Source organism: Fulmarus glacialis, unplaced genomic scaffold, assembly GCF_000690835.1.
Source record: "Fulmarus glacialis isolate BGI_N327 unplaced genomic scaffold, ASM69083v1 scaffold4675, whole genome shotgun sequence".
Taxonomy (NCBI): Eukaryota; Metazoa; Chordata; class Aves; order Procellariiformes; family Procellariidae; genus Fulmarus; species Fulmarus glacialis.
Genome location: NW_009212202.1, coordinates 1 through 25475, shown reverse-complemented (window position 1 = coordinate 25475; position 25475 = coordinate 1). Strand labels below are relative to the sequence as shown.

The following is a 25475-nucleotide window of genomic DNA, read 5'->3' as shown; positions in this document are numbered from 1 at the left end:
TCACAAAGGTGAAGCGCAGAATGGAGGACATGTTGTGGCCTTGATGCATTTTCCTAAGAAGAAAATCAACTTTTAAGCATTTTTTGTGTTCTTTGAACTGAATATGCTGTTTGCTGTTAGAAATCATTATTAATTATAGAAGATAACTTTGCGACGGGATGAGATCTGAGATGCCTTTAATTTTTAGAGCTGAGCATTATATTCTTTATTTCAGAATGCAGAGATCTACAAGCTGACATCTGCGCAGTACCAGGAGGCAGCCGCCAAGGCAGAGGAGTGGATAAAGTGAGGAGCCATTTTTGTTCTTTTCATCAGTTCGAGCTGCATTTCATAACAATCTGTGTGTAGCCTCTGGATATTCCTGTAAATTTACCTCCTGTCAGGTATTTAGGGGGCTGAGGAGTTGTAAGCTAGCATCCTCTCTTTCTGTGCCAAGCTTGACAGCATTTAGTATAAAGTTGTTAGATCTTGCAAGGGAGAATGAGGGAGAAGACATGTGAATTAGAAAATTCACATTAAATGGGAGTATTTGCTAGGGTTTTCAAAATGGCAATGAAATGTGTTTAATCTGTTCAAACTTTGACCCAATGTATTTAACCTACACATTGCAGTATTGGGCTGGTGCATGGGAGTAGGAAGAATGGCACCACTTCTAAAGTTTTCATTGTCTAGGGAAGAAAAAGGTAAACAGCCTAAATCTTAGCCCTGTAAATTTCAATGAAAATAGAGTTGTAATTATCATGAATGTTTTCTTAGAATGGGTGCAATGATTTTTCTGACCTTTTTTATTGACCTTGGCACAATTAGTGGACCTTTAATGTCTTTTTGCCGTGAGCGTATTTAGTGTCTAAATTCCATTTGTATTTGCCAGTAGTGTTATATAGCTTATTGTTCCACATGCACTAACAGCTGTCCAAGAAAAAATATTTTCTATAATTCTTTAATATTAATGAGTCCAAAGCAATTACACTGTCAAGAGCAGCACTCGGATCTCAGTTGGGTAAACAGTTGGCCAACATGCAGTAAGCTGGAGTAGCAACATATGTAGTCCAGTTGGGTCCAGTCCAGACTGTATGATACTTAATTGCATAAATAGATAATATAGTAGTGATGAATATGTTAGTGGGATGTGCAGTATATTGTGCTGTCTTTATTTAAAATTATGTTTGCTGCCAAAGCATCACATAACCTGTTGTAATTTCACATTTTTGTTTGGACAGTCAAGCAATAAGTTGCTAAAGAAGCCAAAACAAGGCAGCTAACACATTGCGTGCATTTTCATGCAGTTTTCCATAGTAGAATTCTAAATTCTGTTTTTAAATAAAATTTTAAAAATTCATAGGACATAAAGTTCTGACAGTCTTTGATCAATTCAGTCTTTTCTTGGATTTGCTTCTGCAGATGTGCGATCAGTTGTTGGGAACACATGTAGCAATGATTTATCCTTGTGACTTTGTAAAGGAAGAGATTGGGACCTTGAATTATGTTCTTTACTTGCTATTACTAGACTGTAACTAACGTATTTTTTTATAGTAGTCTTAAGTTTGGTTCCTGAGGTTTCAGTTTCATTTGGTCTTTTTTGTTTCTTGTGGAGATGAAGACTGGTAATATAGGAAACTCAGGAACGCAACCGTTTCCCATAAAGGTTAGTGGCTGAGACCAACGCAAATGCTAATGACTTCTTTCTTTCAAGATTCAGAAAATGTGTTTATGGTCTCTTAGGGGTTCCTTCCCCTTTTCTTTGAGCCTTCATCATCTGCCAGTCCCTGGCTTCTGGCCTTATTGTACATTGCCCTTCTATTTGAAGGCCGTGTGAACTTGAGCTGTCATAAAGGGACAGATTCCTTAGGCAGCCGAAAGAGACACCTGCCCTAATGTGAATTTTGTGTGAAAAGATAATGTGGCTGGGAGATGCCTTGAGAAGGGACAAGCTGTGTGGCACTAGTGAAACTGAGGGAGAAGGTGAACATCATACTATCTATTTCTTTACAGTAGAAATTGCCAGCAATAGCCAGGATTGCACTGAGTTGCATGTTGGAGTGCATGATCTGGGATTGATAATACCCTTTGATAATTGCACATGCGGGAAGAATCATTGCTTTGCCCCATCAGCCTGCAGTGTACGCATCTCTTACAGCAGTATGCAGTGATCCTTTTCGGGATCATTGCCTTGGTGTACAACACGCTGTTACAAACACTCTTGAAGAATGCACATGCCTCACGTGTGGGTCATGATAAGGCTGGGACAGGGACTGGGAAACTTCCTGTGTACACTGGCATTCATGCTTAATTGGTAGGACTCGAAGTCTGCATGTTGTGAGGTCCGCTTGTTAGGCGTTGTACATTCAAGTCTTTCTACAGCCTGTTTATGGTAATAAATTACAAGATCCTGTGACTTCAGTGAAAACTATGGTTTGCTCATCCTGTTTTGCGCTTTCATATCAGACGTACAAGCACAGTAAGTGCTAAGATAGGTGAGACTGATTTATGCAGATCTAGTAGCTTGGTTGGCAGGAATAAACTGGCACTCCAGCAAAATCACATGAACTGGAATATAGTCAAAGTATGAACAAAGCCCAGGTCTGCCTGCTTCGAGTGCTGGACTACAACTGCTCCTGTAACGAAAGGAAACCAGGAGTGGCACTTTCTCCATCTGCAGAGGAGAGTGCATCTCCTTCCTGTAGTGTCTCTTCCCTAGCTTATATTATCCCTGTTTCACCGAACTCTTTGACCTGCCCCTGGCACTTGTGCCTTGCGAGACCAATCTACTCTGTATTTGTTGTCTTCTGCCATTGTATATCAGCATAGCTGATGGAGGAAGAGGAGAATAGAGCTGGGGCTGTTTCCACAGTGAGTACCCTGTTTTTCGGAGTCCATGTTGAAGCAAAGATAAGAAATATCTAAAACAATAAAACAGTGTTTTCTTGGCATTTATTGACTTTTATAATTCCATTATCAACACCTACAGCTCTGCACAAGTGGTCAGGTGTTCCACGGACTATTTCCTCTCCTTAGTGATTATCAAGCATTGCAGGACTTAGGAATATTGTACAAGCTTTCCACCAGTGACCCTTCACAGCATGCCTGTGAGGTAGGCAGGTAAACCTTCCTATCCCCTTTTGTATAGAAACAGAAGTGAAGTACTTAGTGCTGAGCTTCATATTTAATCACTGACACAGTCGTTAGCGTTTGGTTTCTACTTCAAGGTAGGACGCTAGGTTTGATGCCTACATGGCCTGACTTGTGCAATGGACTTTGTTCCTCATCTCTCCACCTGAACCCAACCTGCTCCTGTCTCCGCGTTCCTCCTACCACAGTGTCTCCTTCTTCTTTGTTCTGGGCTCTGTCCAACCTGTTTCTTTCTCCCAGGAAGAAGATCCTAGCAACAAGAAACGACTGAGCGCAGCTTTTAGCACCTTAAGCAACTTGCCCTTGTTGCTTACATGCTGTGGTAAATTGGACAGTTGCCACCGACATATTGTCTCAATGATGTTGTTGTAATTGGAACATTATTACTTTTTTCTTTTGTTAACCAACAGAATTAAAGTCTGGGGACCTAGAACTTTTTTCCTCTTCCTTCCCTGTTTAGCAAACTGTGCGCATCAGTAACCACCCACAAAAGAAGCAGCGTGTAAATAAAAAGCCAGTGCTCCCCGCCCTTCATTTCGTTCCACATCCTTTTCTCAGTGTTCATAGAGCCATGACTCAGACTTGGTTTAGAGAAGACAACTTCCTAATCCCCTCCCCGCTACAGAGAATAAAATGGCATTTCATTCCAAGCTCTATTAATGCGCTTGCTCCGGGGATAAAGCAGCACTCCCAAAAGGCAGTGGCCAAATTTTTTTCTGTTGTGTTGTCTTTGTCTTCTTTTGAGTGTTACATTTAGATTAGCTTCTGAGGATTAAATGTTATTACAGTCCCTGAATCAGTTAAGGGAAAGGAAAAAAACATCAGTAAAGAGGTTATGGCTTAGTGCAGGCACTCTAGATTTATCCTCAAAATGCTGTTTTTTAAAAAAATTTGATTTATTTTCTTTTGTGAAGGTTGTCTTATCACGTTTTTATTTTATTTTTGTAGTTGTTAAATCTGGATGCAAGAATTGGCATGAGTGGGGGTGTGACTCTCTCTAAAAGGTAAAGCTGCAGGAGTGGGGTGAGGGGTTAGGAAGCTGTTAAAAGATAAAATGTTCTGAAGCTGAGTTTCCCTCTGAGATCTCCTTATAGTTTGCAGAACTGTTTCTGAAGCTGCTTACTGATGGATGTGTTGCTTTGCATGTTGTGCTGAGAGGACTGCATATGCTTTGCGCTGCTATCAAGGAGTGCATAAAGAACGTCGGTATCTTATCCTGATAGAGATCAGCCTTGAATCCAAGGCAGCTTTCCAATGGAGAAACTGCCAAAGAGATTTACTCCATATGGGACTTAGTATCTAAGAGATCCATTTAATGGTCCTAAGATCTTTAAACTTAATGGACATGAGTATTTAAGGTGATTACGTTAGAGAAACTGGCACGTAGTAAGTATCCTCCTGGGCTGAACGTGGAGTAGAGAACCGCACTGACTCAGTGGGGGTAGGGGGAGAATGTTCGTAGATGGACTATCTGCTGGGAACAGGGAATTTATGGCTTGCTTTCAGTACTCATGGAAATGAAGGTTTTATTGAATTGCACAAAATTTTATGAGGCTGATGGCCTCTCAATTAAAATTGCAACACTAACTGGAACCTAGAGGAACTGCCTTCTCTGTTTTTTCTTCTTTTTTTTCTTGTTTGTATAGATCTGGAAGGTTTATAAGGTAGTTATGTGGTGATACTTGAGTTTATTAATCTTGAAATCTACTACAAGGCCTCAGGTATTTCAACAGAGGGCTGTGCCCAGGAGTCAAGCTCTGAAATACTTATGTCGACAGTCATGAAGCCCAAGGATAAGGGTGAAGACGTCATAGTTTTCAAACAAAATTGCTCTGCGATTTCTCCTATCATTAGATTAGGTAAATGATTAATTCAGTGTTGAAATTAAGGGCCTCTGCAACAGGGATTTAAGAGTTTTCAGGAATAAAAGACTGATTACTGCTGGGAGCTCATCCCCAGCCTTATCTCAACATAGTGCTTTTGTGCCCTGCAATGATGATACCTTCACAAAAAATGGTTTGGCTCCATCCCAGTCCTGTTCTTCCCTCAGTGGTTGGTTGGTGTTAGTTGTTCCTACTTCTGTCTGTGCTGAGATGAGTTATTAGTCAAAGATTTGCTGTTTCTCACATTTATAAAGTTGCTCTCAGTAGGAAATTGGAATATTCCTGTAAGGCACGAGTTTCCCCAAAGTTATTTCAAAAGAGGGTAAAAGAGTAGATAGGTCAATTATGATGTTGTGTCATTTTACATGGTGTGAATTTTACTGAAAGAAAAACTTTCTGATCATTTTCAGTTCTGCTTCACAAAGATTTTCAGTCATTTACATTAGCATGTAAACGTTTTCTTTATGAATTCTGGAAGGCCTGTTGTTAAGCAACTGTTTGTACCAGTGCATTGATTCCAAGCAAGGTATGTTCCCCTACTACTTTGGGAATATGGTATATGGTAATAGAAGTCAAATACATGTAACAGATTCATGTACATGTTCCAGCTCGGCGAGATTATTCTTTTTTGAACGGAATTTTAAATCTTGAAAATCTATTAGATTGTATACCTAATCCAAGCTGTCGAATCTTCTTTCTGAAGTTCAGTTCTTGGGGATTGCTAAGATGCTGGTTATAAATAAGACTTTCCTTTTGCCCAGTTAGTAAAATGATGTTCTAATCTAGTGTTCACAGTATTGTCTGCATGATGATATCATGGATGATGAGGGATGACTAATAAATCAGTCCAATGAACTGAGATTGCAGTTCTGTTAGTGCTGAAAAACTGGTGTAAAATATTAATATATCTTTTCAAAATTGCAAGAGCCTTTCTTCAAAGGTACATTGGTAGAACTTGGGAATTTATAAAATAAGACCTGAACAGCAAAGACTGCAAAAGCAAAGGAATAGGTGCCAAAGACTCTGTGTAGTCTATTAGGGATGTTTCTATTGCTATCGATTTTTACATGGAAAGCACTTGTATTCTGTAGTAATGTTGCCATTATAAAACCCTTAGATCAGGGTTTGTTGGCAGGCCAAATTCAGATTGTTTTCAAAAGCATGGATATTTGTGCAGCTGTTAAAACAAACGCTAGACATACTTGGTGCATCAGAGTACGTGAAATAGTTCAAAGCTCTTTATCATAGAGAATGCAGTGAAAATAGAAGCAGATCTCTGTCCTCAGATTGGGAATTACATATTCCACTGTGTACCATGGTGGAAGCAAAGTTTCTCCAGGTTTCAAAGTATTTTATTCTGTATTTAGATGTAATGACAGGTCCACACCAAAGTCCAGAACTTCTTGTGCCTTTGGTCCCCGCCTCCCCCTTGGCTTGAGTTGGGAAAGTATCATGAATATTAATTAGTGAACCAGCTCAGCTTATTCCTGCTTTGTTTTTCTGCCTCTGTCTTCCAGCATGTGTGTTGTATAGTGAGCTGGTGGTAGTGGCACGGGGCTGATTTGTTGAGGATTGAGGTTAAAATTGTCTGGGGAAGCTTTCCAAAAAGAGTGGTGAATTAAAGATGTCAGAAGCAATAATGCCTGAGAAACCACTTGTTACCAGTGAATTAATGACTTGTTTGCTAATTAACAGCCTAAGGCAAAGTTGAGGTAACACTCCTAACAATCTGGTCATTAATTCAGTAGCAACTGATTTCAAGGGCAATGTTGCCATTTTGAACAGTAATTGTATTCCTGATTCTGGATTATATGCGCTGTGCGAAATGTCTTTACTTACTGTTGAGTCAGAGTCTCCTCCTGGAGCGATGGAGGCATGATAGGAGAGACCAAGGCAAGTACCAGTGGGGGAAATTTGAGGAGAGAAATAGTTTGTTCTGTAGGTCAGAGCTTCTGTATCTCTGTCTTCTGAGAAAATAAGAATGTGGCAGGATGGCTGTGGACACCTTCCATCATGGTGATCCATCTGCACAGAGGAAGTTGGTGGTGTTTGATGTTGTTGGCTGATGAGAGATTAAGATCCTTTCCTCCCGTATAAAGGGAGAGAAAAACCATCTCTGCTATCAGACTAGGTTTTGATGACTTAATTTATTTTATTATTTATTTATTTGGTGTGATTTTGATAGTTATGAAGTTACTCTGATGAAATAGGTTTCTAGTCTGTGGGGTCTCATCAGCTTTTGGAGTCTCAAGGTCAGGTGGTACTCAGACTGCTGTGAGAGGACCTTGCTGGGGTTGGTTCTTCCTTCCTATCCTTTTCTTTTCCTTGTTAGTCCTGGAAGTGTCTCTTGCCTGCCTGTCTGGGACATACACATACCACACCAACCACAATCGTAACTAATTTGGCCCAAAAAAGTGGCATTTGGAAGACAGGAGCGCTTGCTTGTTCAGGGATGAATATTGTTTCTTTGGAGAGAACTTCTCAGCATTGTGCTGACTGCGAGTGCCACTAACAGCATGATGGAGGAGCCTCAAGTAGGCATCGGTCTCATTAACTCACCCGAGACACTTCATGTGCTCTTCTCCAAACTTAAAACCATGTCATCTAAATTATTTTCTATAAGGATTTTTTCAGTTCTCTGAGGACTTCTTGAAATTATAATATTGATTTAAAAACAAAAAAGAAAAAAAACCTCCCAAAAACAGACTTCAAGGCTTTGTATGTGTTCTTTGAAAGCACCATTATTGATTCTCTGGGGGATGATTAACTGCTTAATGGGGATCTTGCTGAGTCAGTACTCAGCAAATTGCAGAGCATGGTAAAAGGGGGCACTGTGGTTTTGAAGATTAGAGCATGTGGGCAGAAGCAAGGGGATTTTTTTAATAAGGTGACTGTTTAGCTTCAGATCCCACCTGAACTTTAAGGTTGGCAACTTCATTCTCCTCTCAAAACTTGTTTCCGCATCTTTAGCAGGATATGCCACTCTGTTGGTACAGAATATACTAATGGATGGATGTATTTTTGTCTGTCACTGATAACCTCTTTGTGTAGTCTGGTGTAAACCATAGGGACCTAGTACAGTGCTTAGTGGCATTTGAGAAAAGTAACTGCTGTTCAAATGAGTGGTCAGGGTTTTCTTTTAAAAAGAACATTTTGTTAGCAATCTGACGTCATTACGAGACCATCTCACATAGGAAAAATTTACTGAACCTGTCTGTCCCTCATGTCTTGTGGTTATATGAAAACAGCGTATCACATCTTCAGTTACTTTCTGTAGAATACTTTTTGGGGAGGGGTTTAATAGACCAAGAAAGAATATGGACCCAGCATTCTCCCAGCAGGCAGTTCCCCAGCTAACCCCAGCTAACCCTGAGACATTATAGCACTACCACAACCCATATATTCTTAAGGCCAGTGCTGCATGTGTTCTGTAAGCTGCATGCATTCCCTTCCTGACCTGAAATCTTAACCAATTTTTGATGTTGTTTTTTATCTGAAGAAAGAAAATCCCTATTCGGGTCACTTGTTGGGCTGTGTGTTGTTTTCAGATTCAGTTATTGCTTGCTATATTGCTTTTCTGCCTTGTGGGAGCTGAGCCAGCTTCCTTTCTGATTCGGAGAACTCCTTCCAGCAACAAGATTCTTCCTGCTTGGCTTCCAGAGACCGTTTTGCTGCTAACTTTAGGCTCTTCATCTTTGCTAGTCAGCTTCCATGCATCTTTGGAAAAAATGGTGCATGGCTTTGTGGGCAGGAGATCCAGTTCTGTTAACTTCTGTAACTCTTGGCAAGTGAAGGAAGAGGCAGTAGTTTTCCTTTCATCTTCCAAACTGGCAGTTTCTCATAACTCAGTATTCTACCATCATAATCAGTAAAGAATTTACATCCAAATGTACATTGGAATTATCCACTTGTGGGGAAAAGTCTCTCATTATTCCAAACCACTTGCCATCTGCCATGCAGAATGCTAATAGGGATGATTAGTTATTGCTTTTGCAGGTTCAGTAGGATAGGGATCATTTAATTTTATATGGTTTTGTACAGTTTTTTGCATATTGCTACCCTCCTCTTCCCCCAAAGAGCCACAGCCCACCACCAAAACCCCAGTGCCTGCAGCTTATGGGGTGCTAAGGAAGCCAGTTAAATTTGGTTGAAGCTGCACTTGGCAAAGCACAATGAAGTATAAATTGAAGTCTTTTAAGATGACCCATTGGTCAAATGGGAAATGATCGCTTGTGTGTGAGGATAAACCGTGTAGGAGGATGGAAGTGTGTTTGATATTTTGGAGTAAGTAAGATAGAGAGCTGGAACCAGCATTGGATGGGTCACACAATCTCTTTGCCTAAATTTCATCACTGAAATGGAGAGATTGTTGTTGGATTTCCAAAATCAGAGGTTTTTTACAGTTTCCTCTTCAATCTGTATGTTTTAGAGTTTGGGCGTTCGGGTTTTTTTGCTTGATGAAGAAAATGTGGTTGGGTCAGGCTGTTTTCACTGAATGCAGTACAGTGACACAACAAGTTGCTGACATTTGAGATTTGGACATTTGTGTTAACTTTTGTTCTCAGTGATAGAATCTAATTACTTACACAGCAGAAGATTTCAGAACAGCTTCTGCTTATCTGTGATCAGAAGGAAAGGAGGTATCTGTCCTGGAAAGGACAAGGGTGCACGAGTGCACGAATTGCAGTGGGGAATTGTGTGGCAGCTTCAAACAAGTTGTCAGAACAGGAATGCAGATTGGGAAGTACCTGAGTGGCAAATTTTGTACGATCACAGAGTCATTCAGAAACTCATAGTACTTTATAAATATGCATTCATTAGGCACTTCCATGGGCAAGGTAGGGAAAAAGAGAATCGGGTGACCTATTACTGAAATGCAGCTGTCAAGGGGGAGAAAGAGAGAGGGGAAATACTGCAGCTGTGCAGTAGTGTGCTGCAGACAGACAACGTGACAAGGCATATGGGAAGGATTTAGAAAGACAAGAATACAACTGCTTCAGCTGAGATTTGGAGGTAGTGCCCCTGCTTTCATGAAAATTGTCACGAGGTTTCGCCTTTTCTTTTAGTACATTCCCTCTTACTCTACACAATGTTATTTCTACAAGCCTTGTATTCCATCCAGATCAGTGGCAAAGCCTGATGAGCAGTGTTTTGAATACATGAGGCTGATCAGAAATATCTCCTCCCTGATCACATCAGTTTATCCTCGTGAGGCATGCAGTCTGTTTACACTGTGCTAGGTTATGTAGCTTAAATATTACTGAACTTTTAGCAGAGGTTTGGATAATCTATTAATCTTCTTCCATCTCTTATTTCTCTTGCCAAACAGCTGCAATATGACTCTTTCCTCTTTCATTCAAGCCACGTTATCAAGCTGATGTGCAGGATCAGGGAATCCTGATAGGTTATAGTGAGGCCATAGTATTTGCTTTGTGATAGTGCAGCATCCTGCAGCCTATGCTGAAAGTTAGCTTTCCTGGCTATGTTCTGTGCTGATGAGTTTGTTATATGTGAATGAAATGCTTCAATTGTGTTTAATTTTCTGCTGTAAATGTCAAGGATGCAATAATGAGAGAGGATGGAACCTTTCTGTGTGCTGTGTATTGCATCTGTCTGGAGTTATTTTTCTGACATGTTAAAGAGAAGCCATCAGAGCCAACTGCTACCCAAGGGAGAATGCAGTTTTACAGGTCAGTTAACCATTTACCGGTTTTTATATATGTACAGTACAGCATGGCAGCACACCACATTTATGTGACCAAAGCATCACTGAGCTTAGTCTGAAATGCATTTAATTACCCTGGATATATAAACAGGCTAACCAACTATATGACACATCTCTGATTCCTTCCTGACATGCAGAAACTGCTGCTGTGTGCCCTGGGTTTTGCCCACAGCGTTGCCCGTGCACATCATTGCTGACCTCTGAGGCCGTCTGCACTCTAGTGACAGTGGTGACTAATGTGGTTTGCTCAAGTTAGCTCAGACACTGGTCTTAGTCAAATAATGCAGCAGAAAGCAGCTAATCCATTTGTTGTTGGATTTTGCAGCCCACAGGAAATTCCAGTTTGCTGCCCCATTTAGGTTGCTGCTTGCAGCTGTGCACTGGAGCTAGCTACTCTAAAGTTGGCTTATACGAGGGATCCTGCTTGTCTTTGTTTTTCACTTTCTGAGCAGAGGTATTGAAATGTCTAGGTTTAGATACCATCAGTCGATCTATCTTGATTTTTTTTTTCCTCAGCTTGAATGATTTCCCCCTGTAAAAAGTAAAAAGAGGATCTTGCTCTTAACTCCATCTGGAATTGCTGCTCTACCCGGTAAAGCCAAGTGATGGTGTGGTACTCGCTGTGGAGTTACTGATTTTGCAGTAGTTTAAAGAGCTGCCAAGTCCTAAAGCATTAAAGTTGTATTTCTGCTTGGCTAGTCTGATTTTTCAGCTGGGTGGAAGGACTAGCAAATGCATACACATCTTCCAGCTTTCCCTGGGTTTTCCAATACTGAGTCCATAATTCTTCTTCCAAAAAGGGAACCTGTCAGCGGCAACTAGCTAGTAGCCATTGTGCTGTGTTTGAAACCTTCTGTCTATGGGGTCTGTATCCTGATGATACTGCCTTAATCGCTTCTTGCAGTAAGTTTGTTTGTCTTTGGATGCTGTGTTGCTTCTTGATTAATTGATGGACATTTAGACCAGCACTCTTCCTACTATCGCAGAGCTTATGATGGAAATTCTCGAAGAACCTTGCTTTAACCTCCGAGACACTTAGCACTTCTTCATGGCGTTTATATCCGTGTAGAAATGAATTTGCCAAGACAAATGAATGCAGTTACTGACTGGAGCAGCCGTTACCTGCTGCTATTGAACAGTTAGGAGAGGGTTAAGAAGAAAACCTCTTCTGAGCCACTAGATTGGCCCTGACTAAGATGAATGTCTAATTCACTCCCAGCGTCCTTACTGCTGCCAGTAATAAAAAGCTTGCTTCACATATTCACCCCACTGCAGACGTTTCTCTTAAATTAAATATCAAGAGGACATATACTAGCACGATTCCACGCCAAGCCAATATTATCAGATTGATGTCAGCAGTGATAATAGAAGAAGGATAAGTTGATGAGATTTCATTTATTAAATAAAGTAAAGGGAATACGCAGTGATAGAGAGGATTTGGTAACTCTCGGTGTGTCAAAATGCAGCAAGATCATGCTCATTCTGTGTTACCTCAAGGGATAGCAGAGAGAAGGATGCCCTTTGTTTCATTTTAAGAAAACCTCTGCCTTCTTTTCCAGACAAAGACCTGATTTAGATCCCTCCATGGGAGGGGGAGAGGAAGATCTGAAATCATGGATTTCATGTGTATGTACCCTTCCTTCCCATTGAACAGTGGTGACGCAAAGGTTTCTTTCCCCGCTATGATGGGGGAGGCACTGCTAATGAGTTTTATTTCTAGATCCATCCTTTCCTTTTTCCCACCTGTAATCTTTTCTCCTTTCCTCGTCCTTTAAACAGATGAGTGTGTGTGTTACTGGTTTAATCTTTCATATTCTGTATGTCCTGCATTTATTTCCAAGGTATTGTCAGAGCTCATCTCCCATACTTCCTTGTCCACAGGTATTGTCCTAGCCCCTCCCAGCCCAGACTTTTTCTCTCTTGCCTTTTTCCTAGCTGCTATAAATGAGCCTCTTACATCTGTTTTGATAATAGCGGTAGCAATTGCAACGCGTTTTATTTTAGACAGAGGCTAATTGTCTATCTTATTTGGTGGTGGCATATTATGCTTAAAACTGTGACCCATTTTAGAAGAAAGGTCAAAGCATACTAGTCTTCTGCTCTTTATGTATTCAAACCTCATCCCTGCTCCACCATGTTCCTTCCCTCTCATTGTTTAAGAAATAATAATAAAAACCCTCAAACAATGAGACGTTTACCAAGAGCAGTGTAGTGGAATGTCCAGAAGATGAATTTTTCTGAAGGTTAGTTAGTGCCAACAGAGTGTCATTGCTCTCAACAGAGATGTTTGTAGTTAAACACTGCTGGTCTTCATCAGGTTTTTTGTGTTTAATTCCTTTTCCTTTCAGATATGTATGAGTAAAGCCAGACAACTGTAAGGTGCAACTGGTGTATAGGGCTGTAGTTCCCACTTGTGTGGAAATGTTGCAACCTGAAGTTAAGAGATTTAATGTGAGCAGGAGAGTGGCATCCCTTTGAGTCAGATAGGACAGGAGTAGTGATTGCTGTGCTGGGAGAAAAGCTCCTCAAGCAATTGTTCACCAAAGCAGTTCAGATACCCCTTTTCAGTCCAGATGGGTACCAGAACTAGTCTCCAGGATGTGGGTGACTTGTGTACTCCCGGACTCTGCAGGATATGCTTCCTTATGGTGAGTTCACATTTACTACTTGTCCCTTCGTTTCATAGATCACACTGCATGGTTGGGGCACAGTGACAGTTATCTCCCAAGCAGCGCTAGCTTCCCGCTCCAAAGTGAAATGTCATCCTCAGTGGGATTTAACTGGTTCTGTTGACTTTCCAGTTTACTTGTGAATGCACTAATACATTGGTTTGTGTAATTCGTATTGATAATTACCTTAACCAACTTCGCGTTATGTGGATTAGTTTCACTAAATCTGTTTTGAGAAGCTGGTGCAATTACCACAGTTTGAGATTTTATTTTGAAGAAATAAAGGAGAATATTCTTGTTATGATTCTGGGTACCCGGTACCCAATAAATCTCTCTGTGTTGTGGGAAGTGGCATATATGAATGCTGGTTTAGGTACTCGCTGGGCAATGCATGCCATTCTGTGCTGATTGATCCCTTGCCTCTGGTAGGCTTTAGGCAGCAACACTTACTCTGCGGCTTCTCGCTCACCACTGCATGGCTTTTAAATAGCCCTCTGCGCTGTGGGCTGAGCACCAAGGTGTCACCTAAAGCAGGGGGCCACAGACTTTGCACTGCTGTCTGAGCCCACAGATGGGTCCTAGCTTTATATTTACTCTAGGCAATGAGGACTGATGCCATAGGAGGGACAGTGAAGGAACAGACAAAAAAAAAAAGGCACAATTCCTATAGCTCTCCATGCCGACAATGGCAACCTCAAGCATTCTTCTAAATATTTCTCTGAGATGTTTGTACCATATTGTTCAGTTCAGATGAATACAGACTGTTTCGTGGCATGCTGTACCTTTTTGCTCTTCCAGCTTTCTGCATGAAAATTACAAAATGCCCTTCTGGTTTAACATGACTGAGTTTAAAAACCGTAATTTTAAAAGTCTTAACTTTTTCAATGAATTGAGGGATTTGGTGGTATTTCCTGACCTGGTATTGTTTGGTATCATTTCCACAGTCTTGCTGATTTGATTAGAGCGATATTAAAGTTAGTGACAAAGCAAAATGCCAACATTATGAGTTTCTGAAGCTCTCCCTGGGATCTTTTCTATTCCAAAATTTGAAGATTTTTTAGAATATGGATTTTTAGAGGCTTTAAAGGTGATTTGCTATAGAACATGGAAATTAGAAATACACACTAGCCTCTAGGGACTATGCATAGAATAAATTTCTTCTAAAAGCTCTAAGATTAGTGAAGAGGTAGAAAAAGAAGTCTCTGTAGTATCTTTGGTGGTTTCTGATCCAAACCTCAGTGTTTTAGAGTGTGGCTGTCATACTGTTACTAATAAATTCTTAGTCTGTCCGTGTATGTTGGCAGTAGGACTGAGGACTGAAGAAGTATCATTTGGAGTATGTCTTAACCAAAATATTTTGAGGGAGCAACCAGGTTGTTGATATGGAAAGGACATAATTTTTTTTTTTCTTCTTTTGGCCCTTCCACTTGCCTTGTGAGCACCTTACAAAAATGAGTGTGATTTTGAAACTCATATCTGAGCTCTCCAAAAGCTTTTAGATTTTGGTTTAAGATTTCATGTTTCTTAGAAATCTGTTCAACCTGAGAGAATGAGACATGCCAGGGATCAGGTCATGTTTTCTTCCTGCCTGGTTATTGAAGCCCTGTTGCTGAATGAGTGCCTGTTGTTGTTATGTGGAAATGAATATATCATAGCATGGCATTAATGCCTGCCTGTAGCATCAAGTGCTTTGGAAGGAAGAGGTGCGTTTATATTTGGGCACAGATCTCTCTAAGCATATTGGGGCAGAAAATGCAAGAAATTAAATGGATTTATGGTTTAGGAGGCAGCATTTGAGAATTGCTACACCTAAGCATATGTTCTCTTGTTCTCTGGTAAAACATACCATGGCAATTGTGTTGCAAATTCCTGCAATTTGTGTCTGCCTGCCTGTGCAGCTGATGACACTGTCATTACTGTGTTTGTGCCATTGTTGCTGGTATTGTTTTACAACGACCTTCCCCTTTATTGGTACTGTTGCTGATGATGTGCCATATGTACACATGCACATTAGAGTATAAGAACATCATCCCTAATTGTTCTTGGGTAGCTGTCAATGCCACTTACGGGGTATGAGTACTAATTGCTTCAGAAATACAAAGAAAAAGATATGTGGTCTTCCTATTATTCTGTGTTTTCTAGTCACTAGGAGAATTGCAGTGCTTCCAACTATGTTGGATTTTTTAAAGTGTTTAAATAGATGAGAATTCAATAGATCGAGGCGGCTTATTCAACAAGTCCATTCAGTTCCTTGTCAGACTGTTACAGATCTAGTGCAGGCCCAGCCAGGGTTCCTGAGTTCTGCCAAAGATTTCCAATGTGAGTTGGGGAGATTGTTGAACCTCTTGGAATAGATATTTTTTTTTCCTGACTGCAGAGGAGAGATGATATTTTATCTAAGGATAAAACAGCCTTCCACACCAACCTAGAAAGAAAGTGTTCCTTCTTTCTGCTAAGTACTCTGGATTTTTCAGCTGAAAGACACTGTTGGTCATTTGACCCACTTTGGTGATTGCTGCTCCCACCAGTTTCTCTATTTTTTAGGGCTAGGTGACTCCAACACAAGATTAGTATGTATGTCACTGGTAAAATGGTAGTAAGTGGGTGAAAACTCCTCTTCACATATCTTTCTGTGCTTGTTTTCCCTGCAGGAGGAGGAACACTGATCCTGTCTGTGCAAGCCTGCAGTCTGAAATTCTGAAGTGCTACCAAGAAAACAAACATGAAGTGCTCAAATGCTCTGAGCTGGCTAAGGAGTATCAGCGCTGTGTTAGTGCAGCTCAGAAGGTAACAAAAGCTTCCCTGTTGTACTCATGGGCTTTGCTGTCTTGGTTTGTGTGGTGTTTTCTTCTGGGAAGTCTTTCTGAGAGCTGTGGTATCTGTTGGTCAAATTGCAGTGTTCACAGGAAACAATTTTTCTTTGGGATCCGTTTTCCCACATTCATTCCACATTTCCCAGTCACATTTGGTATGTCCCAGCTTCACTCCCATCGGTGGGTCCTGTTATACTGCGCTGCCACCCGAACAGTAGTACCAATGCTCCTAGGTTTCAAAGTCAGCCACAATAATCTTCCCAAGTTTTGCCTTCTTGGATGCTCTATTTTGCAAACAGTAGGCAAATCCATTTTGCCAATGTCGGCAACATTTTAAACGGGCTCTAAACATCCTCCCATTATGGGACTTCACAGTTGGAGGTCTTGCTTCCTTTTGTTGCTGCATGAGGAAAGCTTCTTTACTGGGCAAAGCTGCTGCCTGTTAAGAAAACTGCACACTCCTAAAAACTGTTCATCTTGTGCGGGGGGCCAGCAAGCCTTATGGCTCTTCCTTCTGAGATGCAGAGCCCTAGTAGATTCTGTTGATGCCTTAGGACAATGGCTGCTCAGTACCTTGGAAGAATTTCTGGCTATTGAAACAAGTGAAGGAGAAAAGAAAAATGAAATATTTGGACATTACAACTAGGATAGGGTCTTGGGAAAAGTGAGTGGTAAGACATAAGCTGCTGCTTGGGCTGTCTGCAGTGTAAAGGATGGTGTTCCCCACCTGAGAATTCAGTGGGTCAGGTGTCCCTCAAGGGCAGGCTTTTCTTTTTTTGGGGGGGATAGAAAATTCTCCAGAAGGTGCTGAGACTATAGTAAGGTGGATTTGGGGAAAAGGATGGAGCCTTCTGGGAATAGAAAACTGAGACTCCTCTCATGGGATTACTAATGCAAAGGGTGGGGGAGAGGTGGAGATTTCATAGAAGCAGTCTTTCTCTGTCGCATTAGCATTGTGAGGGGAAGCTGTATGCCTGATTTAAGTATAACATGAAACAAGCTGCCAGCCGGCTCCCAGAAGAAGCCCGACAGAAGGAGATGGGAAAATTGTCAGGATATATTAGACCAAATGTTGTTGCTAGTCCTAGTGGAATTTTTTTCCTTCCTGTTTACAAAGAAGGTCTTTGTATGTCTGCAAATCAGCAAGGTTAAAGCTGCCAGGGAAAGGGCTTTTTTCTGATATCTTTAAAGTCCCCAGCTCCCAAAACATGTGGTTTCTTTTTCTTTCTCAGTTTTAAAGTAAAGCTGCCACTGCACAATCCATGCCCTCTGTTGCTGTGTTCAGAGCATTGGCGCATCTATTGCCAGCCTCCGTTACCTGATGCTTCCTCCTTGCCTCCTGTAAATCAAGCTTGTAGCCTTTTCAGTGGAGTATATCTTTAGCAAATGCATTTACCAATACATCTTTATTGCATGCAGTGCAGGCAGAATGTGGTTACCAAAGAAGACAGATTGCATTAAACTTCAGCATATTTGCAAGCTGCGGTTCCAACCCGCCTGAGAAAGGGGCTGGGACACTGCCAGCCCTGAGCCCCAGCCCGACATTATTAAAGAGTAAATTGGAAGCTAAATGACTGGTAACAGCAGAGGGCAGTGAAAGATCCTATTAACTTGGATCTTTTTTTGGATTTGTGTGGTGGTACGGTTTTTTGATAGATTTTCTTTATAAACCAAAAACTGGGGGTTGTCTTGGTTCCCAGAGTGTTCAGTGAACTTCAGAATTTTTTTTCCCCACTGTTACAGAAACTTCCTGAAAGGAGCAGTGCATAGGACATTAATTTGCTGTGGATGATGACAATGTGGTAGAAAATCTCCTTGCTATGTTTTAAGAAGGGGCAGGAGACACTAAGGAATAGGTAGCTAAACCTTGCAGCTATATATGGGCGCTAGAGGGTTCTACAAGTACAAATTCAAATAAAACTTGTGTAAGGCAGTACATCTTCTGTAGTTTCCTTTGTCCCAGGACAGCTCAAGCCCTGACAATTTGCCTCACTGCTCTTACTGAGTCCTCTGACTCCTGAGATATATGTAGCTATCACAAGCTGTTGTGTTTTTTCATTAAGCATTAAAACTCCCTCCTCCCTTCCCCTTTTAAGCTGTTATTTTTCTTTAAGTTTAAATTAGCATCTTCTACCAAATGGCTTTGTCTCACGCATTCCTCATTCAGGAAATTCAGGTTGGAGGAATGTGGGAAAGAGAGGCCAGAATCTCTTGATTTCTTGGGTGTTTTTTTCCTCTTTTTTAAACACAATTTATTTTCCAGTACAGGAGGTTGTAATCAAAGCTGGATGTGTGACTTCAGCTCACTTGCACGCTGGTGATTTGTTCTTCTGCTTTTTACTAAAGATTTTATAAGGCTTGGTGAATATTCTTTAATGAAGCATCTGGTTCTCTGCAAGTTCCTTTTGATGGCTGGTAAAAATGTCTCCAGGGCATGGTATACATTAGACTCGGAGAAAACAAGCTCTAGATTTCTAGACTGAAAATTACAGCTTACAGTGGATGAGAATTATTCTTTGCATCTTCCCCCTTACTGTGTTGGTTTGAGACTGTTCCTTTGGGCACCCGTTTCCCTTTGCCTATTGCTGTGCACATCTCTGAGCCAGGAGCTGAGATGCACCCTCAGTTACTTCTGCCCCACGGACAAATATATCAGGTAATCATTTAATGAGTTTTGAAATATATTTTCTACTCATTTCCTGTACAGGCCCTCTTACTGGAACAGGTTACTTTATTGTAGTGCATGGTAGGGATATAACTGACGTTACCTGTTTTGTATGTTTTCTGGCCATCAGGGCTTCTTTTGTAGTCAAGGGAGAGAAATAGGCACCGCTAGAGCGTGGCGCATCTGATCCTAAAACAGTCATCTGAAACAGGTCAGCTGAATTGCTATCCACAAGTGAGTATTTCTCTCTGTTGCTTGGGAGGCACATCCAGGCCATGAACTCCAAAGTTAACGCCTGTAGCGGGATGTTCATTGAGTTATGGGAGCAGGAACCTGCTCTGATTATATGCCTTTGTAGCTAGTATGCTTTCAACTTCCCCTGCCTAACCTGCTCACTAACTTTGCTGTTTATACCATCCTGAATGTTAAGTTTTGGTTGTGCCGCCATTGGCTCGCTGCAGTGGTGTCAGCCCACTTGGGCTCTGGGCTTGCTGCGTCCTGTGCTTTGCTTATGTGGGAGCTCTCTGACTTTAGAGTATGTTACTGTAACGTCTCCTGTTTAATTTAGGAGTGTTTTATCTTTTCTGGTGGTCTGTTTTCATGGCTCTGCAGAACTTCAGCTACAGCATAAAAATCGCTGGCTTTAAATCTAATAAAAGCTGGGATAATGGGACAGCTGTGGGAGGGGCAGTTCCCATTGTGTCTTTTAAAATTGCCTGTAGTTTATTGACCGCAAGTTTCACCAAGAGCTACTGCTGCCGTTAGATAATGAGAATTGAAAATTGCTGCTGCTGTTTCCCCAAGGTTTTATCTCGTGCCAATGAGAAGAGGGTGTGGAAGGAAAAGGAGAGTGGGCAGTGGAAAGCTGCGTAATTTCTTACTTTGAGTCCAGATGGAAGGGAAAAACAAATTTTTTTTTAAGTCTGAGTCTTATTACTGAACTGCTTCCCTGCAAATCCCCCTGCAAATATGCACTCACATGCAAGCTTTTCAGAATATTTTGTGACCCATTCTGCTTCCGTTATGTCCTGTTCACACCAGTAGGCAAATCTGAATTTCCATCGAATTTTAGTTGGTTAATTTGTTATGTAATTGGTGGTTATACCAGGGAATCTCTGACTAGCTGCCACTTGAAAAATGCAGCCTCTGGTGACCGTATATTAACATGATTTGAGATTTCAAACAGAACCTGCTTCTTGTGACTGTGTGCAGAAAAATGTCTGTTAGTAAAGAGCATGTATCCCTTTCTTTCCAAGTGTTTTCTTGCTGTCTCTAAATGCCTGGCTTTCATAGAAGGACCGAGGTGAAATTTTTGCACTCTAGCTCCTGGCCAAACCAAGCTGTAAAGAGCTGCATACTCAGACACATGTATTCCCTTGTCAATAGGAGCTGTATACATTGAGCTAGAAGCCATTCATAATTCTGCGCTCTTCCTCCTTATTCTGTGTCCAGGTTCTCACGAGTCTGCTATTCATAACAGACAAAGGTAAACCTGCTTCTATCAAGGCTTTAGGGCTTGTCTACATAAGGAAATTACAATGCAATAAACTGGTGAGTGAGTTTATGGTACAGCAACTTCTCTGTATATGAACATTCTCGGTTTGTAATGGAAGTGCAGGGAAAATTCACACTCGTTTACTGTGAGTCACTCTGCTATGCAAACAAGCCCTTGCAAAACACTGATTGACCAGATTCCAGCAGAGGTAGACTTTTAACATGACCTTGAGTCAACTGCATTCTTCTTTGCCCTTGACCATAATAAAAAGGAATGTGGTGAATTTACTGCTCCTACTTTTCCAAGTGATCCCTGTGAAAACCTAGTTCCTGTTTGGCACACACAGCAAAGCATTGCAACTCTGCTGGAAGTTTGTCTCTAATCTATGGGCAGTGACCTAGATTGCTGAGAAGATGCCACAGGTATCCCGTGTCCCATCCTGATGGAGCAGTTTCGTGCTGAAGTGTGGCCTGCTGGGAGCCTTTTTTTCAGCAACCTGAATCTCTCTCTGCTTAAGAGAAACAGCTTCAGGTTGCGTTGAATGCCACGGGCTGCACTGCAGGTATCTCTGATCATTCTGTATCATTAAGCTCTTGTTAAAGAGATGTTTCCATTCTGATGGATTGCAAAATGCTTTATAGATTGTTTATGTACTTATTGGGGTAGAGAGTAGCAGTCAGTGGGCGTGACTGGGGGAAGAAAATTTTGGCGAGGTATAGTGAGGTCCATATCAGTATTTGAGAAACGCCAGGATTTCTCCTCCCCCGGGATTCTGCAGAGGTAGATCTTAGCTGTTGAAGTCTCATCGAGGAGATATAAATATATCACACGGTATGCTACTTGAAATGCGATATATCTAACTTGGAAGGCTTTAGGGTTGTTTGAGCTTTCTGAAATTCAGCTTTGTCATTTCAGATAAATCTGTGGGTTTCATATCTGGAGGATGATATGCCCAGCCATCCTCAGCCAGGTATATGCCTGCCCTGCCTTTTGTTGGTCGGTCCTTGCTCAAAGCAAATGTATCTATAAAGCGGTTTTCTTGCCTTCTATCTGTAAAGTCAATTCTCTTTTTTTAATCTTTCTCTCTTCCAACCTTTATTTGTGCAAATGCTGTGGTGATAACACTATCAGAGGAGTTTATGACTCAATAAATGGCCCCCACAAGGGAGTTGGTGGAGAGGCTGCAAGCTGCAGGCAGCTGCTGTTTATTTAGTCGTAAACACAGAGAAGAGCAGCAGTGGATTAACTGTACCCAAGCATACCCTGACCTGTTATTTGCAAAGGTGAAAAGGATCCATATTTTGCTTCTAATTATAAAGGGTGGAAACAGTTATTGGTTTGATTTTTAAGGCAACAGTTCTTGGTTCTGGTAAGTCTTGGGTCCATACACAACACTTCATATTCTCAAGAGTTCATCAGTGGATAAACTAAAAATATAGAGCTGCCTGAAAGGACATAAACAGCCATCTTAATATATGAAGCATGTCCTGGAGTAAAATGCTGGCCTACTTAAAATGGAAATGGCTGCTGCCTATACCCGGTATTTACGAAACTGGAGGCATAAGTTCTTTATTTGCTCTGTGTCTCAGCAATTCACGAAGCCCTGATGTTCCCCACAGCCTGGCATGTCGTCAGCACTTATTAACCCATGTGAACAGGTACCTCTCTCTGTCTGCTGTTTGCAGTCCACGTAAAGCCCAAACGTGGCACCTCCTGGAGCTTGTCATTTTTGAAGAAAACAAGAGCATAAATAAGCTTAAAACTTTTCTGCTCACTTGGCTGTGCTTCAGGGCTCCTCTTCCAGAGATACTTAGTCCATACCCTGGACTTTTCCTCTCAAGTTCTTGTATCCATTGCCTGGTCTGGAAGGAGGAGTTCTGACCCCATTTCTCTTCTCAAAAACAATCTCTTGTCTAACAGTCCAACGCACAGTCCATGTGCATTTATTTTTGGTTTTCTGGGTTTTGTTTGGTTTTTTGACGTTGTTACAGTGAGGCAGAATTGCCTTTGGATCTAATTTCTCGCTTGATGGTTCTGATCTTAGATATACTTACAGGTAAAGTTAATCTAAATATGCATGTTTCACAGATGGTTTTGAAGGCAACTTTTTTAAAAGAGAGAAAGAATATCATTACAATTTCTGAAGTTGAACTATTTGGTATTTCGTTACTTCTAAAATGTGATCTGTGCTACAGTTCTTGTTTTAAAACTTAGTTTGCCTGAACTTGTTTAAAAGCAGTCTAAAAATTTTTCTGTCATAAAAATACTATAAGAGCTAGCCAGTCAGGAACAAGAAGTCATAGCTGACTTGATGCTGTGATGTGGTCTTTGGATGGGTGAATCTGAAAAGGCTCATTTGAAGTTGGGTATCAAAATTTCAAGCAAAGTAGGGCCAAGCACTATCAGGAAAGGAATGTGTTTTTCTGATGTATTGTTCTCTCTTTCTCTTTTTAAACATTATTTCTCTTTTGGCTTAAATTAATGAGACCTACATGGATCTACTGTATCTAACAGGTTTCCCTAATTCTGTGCTCTCTGTTTGGTGTGTTAGTCAGTGTTTTCCTGAGAACTGTAGCCTGTATTCAGTTGGACTTATCTAGTATTGGAAATAGTTGCTTGGGGGTGAGAGCGTGTTGTGATACATCATGCTGTTTTAATGCCAGATTTTTTCACGAAAGATTTGTAGCACTGTGTTGGCAAGTTGGAAGTGGAAATTCTTACTCAGATTAATTCTGGGAGACTGATGACCAAGCAGTCTTGGACAGAAAGAAGTTGATTTCCAATTTTTAAACTATGTGTTTTGCTGCAGAAGTTAGATTGAAACAGATCCACAAAAATTGCTGTCGATAGCAACTGCTGGTTAGAAGCACAAGGTCAGTGGTCAAATGCCTTCAGACTCCCGCAAGAAGTTCCAAAATAGCCCTGACTTCCATAACTTCTGTGCTAATGTTAGATCCATTCTCTGACAACTTGGCTATAACTTGGGAAATTATATCAGTGATGCCAAAGTCTTCATGACAAACTGGGAAACCAAAGATTTGTTATGCTCTTTGTTGGTCATAGTCTGCACAGGATGGTTTCCTGCTACATGCAGTTTGCAGTTTCCACACACCATCCATCAGCTTTTTTTCTTAGCAGGTCTTGGGGCTGAATACCTTGAGGACTAATAGGATTTAAAGCCTTCACCAATCAGCTGAATGTGTCTATAGATAACATGTACAGGGGTTATTCTGGTGGTGTTGGTCCCAACCCAGTGGAATAGTTGCTACTGAGCAAGCAAGACTGCTCTAACTAGCCCTTCTTTGCAGTGCCAAAGAGAACTTGGGAAGTTAATGAATGAGGGATGATCCCTTCGATTAGTAGGAAGCCAATCCTTTTCTCATCAGAGCTATGGCATGTTGGAGGAGAAGACTTGGGGAAGTTGCCCCGATGCTGCTTACTAGTGTTTGTTCTCTCCACAGAGCCTCTCTGTCCAAGTCCGTGGAGCATTCATCTGTTACAAAATCTGAACTTTGTGGGGAGGTTTCTTTCTGCATTGTGCCTTCATTAATTGTTTGTGGTTTTCACCCCCCTGTGACACTGTCTGTCTGCCCAACAGGCCACCTTGTCTAGAGGTATTTCCTAGTATACTTGTAATGCTTCCAAAGCGATTTAAAGGTATCAGACTGTCCTGGTTTTGGCTGGGATAGAGTTAACTTTCTTTCTGGTGGCTGGGGGGTGTGTGTTTTGGGTTTGGTATAAGAGGAGCGTTGATGGCCCATTGATGTTTTGGTTGTTGCTGGGTGATGCTTGCACTGGGGACTTTTCAGCCTCCCATGCTCTGCCAAGTGCAGGGGAAGCTGGGGGGGCGGGGACCATAGCTGTAGCGGTTGACCCAGCTGGCCAATGGGGTATTCTATACCATGAGACGTCATGCTCAGTGTAAAAACTAGGGGTCGGGGATCGGGGGCTCACGTGTTTGGGACATGCGGTCGGTGAGCAGTTGCATTGTGCATCGTCTGCTTTGTATATTCTGTTATTGTTATCATTGTTATTATTACTGTTCTGCTTTGTTATGTTTCCATTATTAAACTGGTTTTATCTCAACCCGTGAGTTTTTCTACTTTTGCCCTCCCGATTCTCTCCCCCATCCTACCAGAGGGGGGCGGTGAGTGAGCGGCTGCGTGGGGTTTAGTTGCTGGCTAGGGTTAAACCACGATAAGTCCTAGCTAGACCTTCTCAAGCCAGTTTAAGTAACCTTTCTGGACACCAGTGCTTCAAATATAGGAACAAGACATGTTAAAGACTGTGTTACAGTGATCTGAACACAGAGTTAGCTCTGCTGCTGATCTTTCATCTGTTGGCAAGAAACTTTCTTTTGGTTATAACATCTTTTTTGGTTAGAGGCCTTCGGGGGCCTTTAGGAGTTGGTGAAAGGCTCTTAAAGACCGCTGCATTCACAGAAGCTGTCCAGAAAGCCAACACTTGTAGTTTGTTACCTTTGTAATGTGAGGGAAGCAGGTAATGAAGCCTTGAGATAGGATGGTGCTGCAACGTCTCGTGTATCTTGTTTCTGAAGTTGGAGAAGCGCGCTGCTCTGCTGTGTTAAGCCTGAGTGTGCATCCAGAAATGCAGACAAAATTATTTTGACAATGTGTTTGCTCTTTGTCCCTGCTGAATGCCTGTTTGTCCTGTATAAATGGATTTCAGGATCAGCCAACCTCCAGCTCTGAGTTAGTCTAATAAGGTACTGTAGGTAGAGTTTAAAGGTCATTTTGCAAGCAGCTATTTCCCTGCATATATTAGGGGGAATGGTTTTTAAAATAATGCTATTGGAAAGCTGTTGATTTAACTTTTCAAATATCTGTATGCTGTAAAATCTCAGCTCTTCTGCCTCTGTCCTTCAAGCTCTCTGCTTGCCTTCTGCCTGCTTATCTTTCTGTCATTTCCGATTACCTCTACCCATCTGCCTCTGCATTCTCTCCCACTCAGTTTATCAGTCCATGTTTGCTGCCCACAAGGACTGGGTTTATTTTTCTGAGCAGATCATCTGTTGGGTTACTTCACTGGGCTGTGTAATGGAAAGCTAAGGGTTACTATTAGTAAAGCATTATTAC

General features: G+C 41.4%; 1 protein-coding gene across 1 annotated transcript in view; it reads left to right on the top strand.

The window, feature by feature from the left end:
* Positions 1-16193, top strand: part of LOC104076782 (MICOS complex subunit mic25-a-like) — a gene marked incomplete at both ends in the record, with an annotated part of 75042 nt that extends 58849 nt beyond the window's left edge. The window contains 2 exons of the mRNA XM_009577780.1: positions 215-285; positions 16058-16193. Of these exons, the coding sequence (XP_009576075.1) occupies positions 215-285; positions 16058-16193 (207 nt within the window). The remainder of the gene's footprint in view (positions 1-214; positions 286-16057) is intronic.
* Positions 16194-25475: the final 9282 nt, after the last annotated feature.